This window comes from Molothrus ater, chromosome 24 (genome assembly GCF_012460135.2).
Source record: "Molothrus ater isolate BHLD 08-10-18 breed brown headed cowbird chromosome 24, BPBGC_Mater_1.1, whole genome shotgun sequence".
Classification (NCBI taxonomy): domain Eukaryota; kingdom Metazoa; phylum Chordata; class Aves; order Passeriformes; family Icteridae; genus Molothrus; species Molothrus ater.
Genome location: NC_050501.2, coordinates 5,417,143 through 5,423,725, shown reverse-complemented (window position 1 = coordinate 5,423,725; position 6,583 = coordinate 5,417,143). Strand labels below are relative to the sequence as shown.

The 6,583-nt window shown below is 58.0% G+C and overlaps 1 protein-coding gene across 3 annotated transcripts; it reads left to right on the top strand.

Moving 5' to 3' along the window:
- Nucleotides 1-6,179, top strand: LCK (LCK proto-oncogene, Src family tyrosine kinase). 3 transcript variants are annotated; one of them, XM_036396931.1, is made up of 12 exons: nucleotides 1-102; nucleotides 223-304; nucleotides 390-480; nucleotides 624-722; nucleotides 1,178-1,281; nucleotides 1,376-1,525; nucleotides 2,326-2,478; nucleotides 3,292-3,471; nucleotides 4,273-4,349; nucleotides 4,450-4,603; nucleotides 4,876-5,007; nucleotides 5,977-6,179. In XM_036396931.1, exons 1-12 carry the CDS (start codon nucleotides 1-3, stop codon nucleotides 6,177-6,179), a joined length of 1,527 nt encoding a protein of 508 aa, XP_036252824.1. The 3 variants fall into 3 exon arrangements, with proteins under 3 accessions (XP_036252824.1, XP_036252825.1, XP_036252826.1); XM_036396932.1 differs by having other exon boundaries at nucleotides 1-112; nucleotides 254-304; XM_036396933.1 differs by lacking the exon at nucleotides 2,326-2,478.
- Nucleotides 6,180-6,583: the final 404 nt, after the last annotated feature.

The following is a 6,583-nucleotide window of genomic DNA, read 5'->3' as shown; positions in this document are numbered from 1 at the left end:
ATGGGCTGCTGCTGCAGCTCAGACTACGACGAGGACTGGATCGAGAACATCGACATCTGCGAGCACTGCAATTACCCCATCGAGCCCGACAGCAAGCGCCAGGTGAGGAGGGGTGACAGACCCTGATCCCGGTGCCCAGACACCCCCAGAGGTGCCCAAACACCCCCAGAGGTGCCCAAACCCCACGAGCTGGGGGCTCACGAGGCTCCTGTCCCCTGGCAGAGGCCGATCCGCAACGGCTCCGAGGTCCGAGACCCCCTGGTGTCCTACGAGTCCTTGTCACCTCCGTGCTCCCCCATGCAAGGTGAGGCATGGCTGTGGCCTGGGGGGGGGACTGTGACACCCCCAGAGCGGTCACTGCCACCCTGTCCCTCCTCTTGTCCCCACAGACAAGCTGGTGGTGGCCCTGTACAACTACGAGCCCAAGCACGACGGGGACCTGGGGCTGCGCAAGGGGGAGAAGCTGCGAGTGCTGGAAGAGTGAGGAGCCTCAGAGGGGCTGGGGCAGGGCCTGGGGGTCTCACTGAGGGCTTGGGGGGCTCATTGAGGGTCTGGGGGGCTCATTGAGGATCTGGGGGGTTTCACTGAGGGCCTGGGGGTCTCACTGAGCTCTGTCCCTGCAGGAACGGGGAGTGGTGGAAGGCGCAGTCGCTCACCACGGGCCAGGAGGGGCTGATCCCGCACAACTTCGTGGCCTTGGTGAACAGCCTGGAGCCCGAGCCGTGAGTGGGGAGGGAGGGATGGATGGATGGATGGATGGATGGATGGATGGATGGATGGATGGATGGATGGATCCATGGACCCATGGAGAGAAGGATGAATCCCTGGATGGATGGATCCATGGATGATGGATGGATGGATCCATGGAGAGTTGGATGATGGATGGATGGATGGATGGATGGATGGATGGATGGATCCATGGAGAGACGGATGAATCCCTAGATGGATGGATCCATGGATGGACAAAGGGGTGGATGGATGGATGGATCCATGGATGATGGATGGATGGATCCATGGAGAATTGGATGGATGGATGGATGGATGGATGGATGGATGGATGGATGGATGGATGGATGGATGTGTCCCGGCGGGATCTGATCTCTGGGAAGGAGCCTGCAGCACCCCACAAATCCCCAGTGGCCGGGTCCCCTGTGCCCTGACCCTGCCGTGTCCCCAGGTGGTTCTTCAAGAACATCAGCCGCAAGGACGCCGAGCGGCAGCTCCTGGCCTCGGGCAACACCCACGGCTCCTTCCTCATCCGCGAGAGCGAGACCTCCAAAGGTGCTGCCCGCGGGTCCCTGGGGCTCGGGGGGCTCGGGAGGGCTCGGGGGTCCCCGGGAGGGCTCGGGGGTCCCACGCGTGTCCCTGTCCCCAGGCTCGTACTCGCTCTCCGTGCGGGACCTGGACGAGAGCCAGGGAGAGACGGTGAAGCACTACAAGATCCGGAACCTGGACAACGGCGGCTTCTACATCTCCCCCCGCGCCCCCTTCAGCAGCCTCAGGGAGCTGGTGCAGCACTACACACGTGGGAACGGGAACAGGATGGGAATGGGAACGGGGCAGGAACAGGAGGGAATGGGCAGGAACGGGAATGGGGCGGGAACCGGCGGGAATGGGATGGGATGGGACAGGACAATATGGGACAAGATGAAATGGGAATGGAAGAGAATTGGATGGGGTGGAACACAATGGAATTGGGATGGGATGGGAATCGAAGAGAATAAGAGGGGATGGTACAGGATGGGATGGGACTGGAGGGGATGGCACCAAATAGGATGGAATGGGATAGGATGGGATAGGAAAGTTGTGGGGTGGGATGGGAAGGGAGTGGGATGGGACAGGACAGGATGGGATGGGGCAGGGTGATATGGGACAAGATGAAATGGGAATGGGAGAGAATCGGATGGAGTAGAACATGATGGAATGGGAATGGGATATGATGGGATAATGGGAATAGGAGAGAATAAGAGGGGATGGTACAGGATGGGAATGGGATGGGATGGGAAAGTTGTGGGATGGGAAGGGAGTGGGATGGGACAGGACAGGATGGGATGGGGCAGGGTGATATGGGACAAGATGAAATGGAGATAGAATGGAATGAGATGGGATGGGATGGGATAGGATGATGTGGGACAAGATGAAATGGGAATGGAAGAGAAGAAAATTGGATGGGGTGAAACAGGAAGGAATGGAAATGGGACGGGACAGGATGGGATGGGATGGGACGGGATGCGATGAGCAGGACCCGCTGCTCCCGCTGCCCCAGGCCAGCCCTGGCTCTGCCGGGTGCCGGCGCTGGCCCAGCTCTGCCTCCCCGTGGCCCAGGCAGCTCCGACGGGCTCTGCTGCCGCCTGGGCAAGCCCTGCCAGACGCAGAAGCCGCAGAAGCCGTGGTGGCAGGACGAGTGGGAGGTGCCGCGGGAGTCGCTGAAGCTGGTGGAGAAGCTGGGAGCGGGGCAGTTCGGAGAGGTCTGGATGGGTGAGTCAGGGTGAAACTGAGGCACAGGGAGAGCAGCGGGATCCGCCAGCTGGGATCTCACACTCCGGACACTTCAGAGATGGACATTTCACTTAAAACGGATTTCTGCTCTAGAAAATTTCTGCTCTGTAGTTTCCAAACTACAGACTTAAAGATGGACATTTCACCTAAATCAAAATGGATCTCTACTCTAGAAATTTTCTAGAGTAGAAATCCATTTCCAGTTTTCAAACTACAGACTGAACTCAAAGATGTGCATTTCACTTAAATCCAAATGGATTTCTACTCTAGAAAGTTTCTAAATTTCTACTCTGTAGTTTTCAAACTACAGACAATTCAAAGATGTACATTTCACTTAAAATGGATTTCTGCTCTAGAAAATTTCTGCTCTGTAGTTTCCAAACTACAGACTTAAAGATGGACATTTCACCTAAATCAAAATGGATTTCTACTCTAGAAAAATTCTGCTCTGTAGTTTCCAAACTACAGACTGAACTCAAAGTTTACATTTCATTTAAATCAGAATGGATTTCTACTCTAGAAAATGTCTACTCTGTAGTTTTCAAACTACAGACTGAACTCAAAGATGCACATTTCACCTAAATCAAAACGGATTTCTACTCTAGAAAATTTATACTCTGTAGTTTTTAAACTGGAGACTTAAAGATGTACATTTCACTTAAATCAAAGTGGATTTCTACTCTAGAAAAATTCTACTCTGTAGTTTTCAAACTACAAACTTAAAGATGGACATTTCACCTAAATCAAAGTGGATTTCTACTCTAGAAAATTTCTACTCCGTGTCACCCCAAGGTTTCTACAACGGGCACACGAAGGTGGCAGTGAAGAGCCTCAAGGCTGGCAGCATGTCCCCCAGTGCCTTCCTGGCCGAGGCCAACCTGATGAAGAAGCTGCAGCACCCGCGGCTGGTGCGGCTCTACGCCGTGGTCACCAAGGAGCCCATCTACATCATCACCGAGTTCATGGAGAAGGGTGAGGCCACCCCGGGGGGCTCCAGGCGCTGCCCCGTCCTCGGGGATGTGGCCACGGAGGTCTGGGGTTTTAAGGTTGGAAAAGCTCTTTGGGATAAAGTTCAAGCTGGGAAAAATTCCCATTTAAACTGGCAGAGTGATGTGTGCTGGGCATTGTCCTGGCAGGGGTCACCAATCTTAGGGGGGTCCTTGTGGCCCAAATTGGGTCCTGGGTGTTGTCCTGGCAAGGGTGACAGAGCCTGAGGTGGTCCCTGTGGCCCAAATTGGGTTCTGGGCATTGTCCTGGAAGGAATGACCAAGCCTGGTGTGGTTCCTGCCACCCAAAATGGGTCCTGGGCATTGTCCTGGCAAGGGTGACCAAGCCTGGGGTGGTCCCTAAAACCTGGAGTGACCCAAAATGGGTCCTGGGCATTGTCCTGGCAGGGGTGGCCAATCTTAGGGGGGTCCCTGTGGTCCCAACTGGGTCCTGGGCACTGTCCTGGCAGGGACACAGTGCTGTGCTTGTCATTCCTTAATCCCCTCCAGGGATGTGACTGCAGCACCTCCCAGTGCAGGCTCCAAAACCAGTGAAAATGAAAGATTGGCAAGGTGGAAATTTGTTAATTTTAGAGATTGTTTTGCCTCCAGCCCCGGGGAAGCTTTGCCTTTGTTCTCTCCCACCTCCAGTTTGGGCGAAAATCCCTTTGTGTGTTCTCCTGGCCACAGTCCCAGAGCTTTTTTTGGGGGGGGGGGGGGGGGGGGGCAGTGTCCTTGTGACCCCCCCAGAGCCCCCAGGAGCTGAGATCTGCTGCTTTCATCTCAGGCAGCCTCGTGGATTTCCTCAAGACCTCGGAAGGAGTCAAGCTCAGCATCAACAAACTCCTGGACATGGCAGCTCAGGTGAGGGCAGAGCAGAGAGATGGGGACGGAGCTGAGAGAGCTCTGCACGGCTGGAGCCGTTAATTAACGACTGCAACTCATTAATAATCACAAACCCCAGGTTGCTGAAGGCATGGCTTTCATCGAGGCCAAGAATTACATCCACAGGGACCTGAGGGCCGCCAACATCCTGGTGTCGGACACTCTGTGCTGCAAAATCGCCGATTTTGGGCTGGCCCGGCTCATCGAGGACAACGAGTACACGGCTCGGGAGGGTGAGCCCCGCCCGGCCCGGGGGTCACAGGGCTTGGGGACATGGGGACAGGGGCCCTGGATCTTCGGGGAGCTGCAGGAGAGGGGTGCAAGGATGATTGTCCCTTTTCCATCTCGCCGCCCGCAGCTGCAGCGGGGCTCCTGCTTTGCGCGGCTGCCACCAAAGCGCAGCGACAGAGCCCGGCTGGGGGCTGGGGACTGTCCCCGGGATTAACGCTGCGATTCCCGCTCAGCCTGGGCGCTTCATCCCCTCCCTTCGCCTCCCTCCTCGCAGGAGCCAAATTCCCCATTAAGTGGACGGCGCCCGAGGCCATCAACTACGGCACGTTCACCATCAAGTCGGACGTGTGGTCCTTCGGCATCCTGCTCACCGAGATCGTCACCTACGGCCGCATCCCGTATCCAGGTCGGGATTCTGGGGCAGCTGCGGGGCTGGCACGCCCTCGGTGTGCGTGTCTGTGTGTCCGCCTGTGGGTGTGCGTGTCTGTGTGTCTGTCTGTGGGCGTGTGTGTGTGTGTGCATGCAGTGCTGCACGCACGCCACTGCCAGCCTGGCTCCCTGCCCAACGGGGCTGCACCGGGCACCGGAGCCACCTGGGGAGGGGTTTCGGGGGTGGGAGGTGCCCCCGATGCGGGGTTTGGGAGGGTGGGGTGGCAGCTGTGACCCAAATTGGGTTCTGGGCACTGTCCTGGCAGGGGTGACCAGTCTTAGGGGGGTCCCTGCCACCCAAAATGGGTCCTGGGCATTGTCCTGGCAGGAATGACAAATCCTGGGGTGGTCCCTAAAACCTGGGGTGACCCAAAATGGGTCCTGGGCATTGTTCTGGCAGGGGTGACCAATCTTAGGGGGGGTCCCTGCCACCCAAAATGGGTCCTGAGCATTGTCCTGGCAGGGATGACCAACCCTAAGCTGGTCCCTAAAACCTGGGGCTGACCCAAAATAAGTCCTGGGCATTGTCCTGGCAAGGGCGACTGACCCCAGGATGGTCCCTGCCACCCAAAATGGGTTCTGGGTGTTGTCCTGGCAAGGGTGACCAAGCCTGGGGTGGTCCCTAAAACCTGAAGTGACCTAAACTGGGTCCTGGGCATTGTCCTGGCAGGAATGGCCAATCCTGGAGTGGTCCCTGTGGCCCAAATTGGGTCCTGGGCATTGTCCAGGCAGGGGTGAGAGCAATCCTGGCATGGTTCCTGTGACCCAAACTGGGTCCTGGCAGGGATGACCAACCCCCGGATGGTCTCTGTAACATTGGGGTGACCCAAACCGAGTCCTGGGGGTGACCCAAACTGGGTCCTGGCAGGGATGACCAACCCCAGGGTGTCTCCTCCACCACGGGGGTGACCCACCCTGATCCCCACCATCATTCCCCTCCCTCCAGGCATGACGAACCCCGAGGTGATCCAGAACCTGGAGCGGGGTTACCGCATGCCTCAGCCCGAGCAGTGCCCGCCGGAGCTGTACGAGCTGATGAGGCAGTGCTGGAAGGAGAACCCCGAGGAGCGCCCCACCTTCGACTTCCTCAGGAGCGTCCTCGAGGACTTCTTCACTGCCACCGAGGGCCAGTACCAGCAGCAGCCCTGAGCCTTTGGGGTCCCCACAGACCCCATGGACGCCGCCCCAGCCTGGGGGTGAACTCTGTGAACATTTGCAGCGCTCCAGAGCTTGGGAGCAGCAGATTTGACTCCTTCAGGAGGGGCTGAGCAGACCCCCAAGCGCTGGGGGATGGCACAGGGTGCCCACCTTGCTGTCCCTGCCCTTCCCAGGGGCACACCCAGGCAGGCCCCAGCCCCTCAGGGCTCCCCTCAGCCCACTCTGTGCCCCCTTCACCCCCTGGGCATGGCCAGAACAGACCCCCAAATGCTAAGGGATGGCACAGGGTGCCCAAAGGGTGCCCACCCTGCTATCCGGTGCCCACTTTGCTGTCCCTGCCCTTCCCTGGGCCGCATCCCGGCCCCAGCCCCTCAGGGCTCCCCTCAGCCCGCTCT

What these genes read in the sequence shown, in the direction of transcription:
- LCK (XM_036396931.1), top strand. Translation starts at nt 1, where the DNA reads ATGGGCTGCTGCTGCAGCTCAGACTACGACGAGGACTGGATCGAGAAC. An exon ending in TCCGTGCTCCCCCATGCAAG is followed by an intron (nt 305 to 389) that starts GTGAGGCATGGC and finishes TTGTCCCCACAG; the next exon opens with ACAAGCTGGTGGTGGCCCTG. An exon ending in CGAGTACACGGCTCGGGAGG is followed by an intron (nt 4,604 to 4,875) that starts GTGAGCCCCGCC and finishes CCCTCCTCGCAG; the next exon opens with GAGCCAAATTCCCCATTAAG.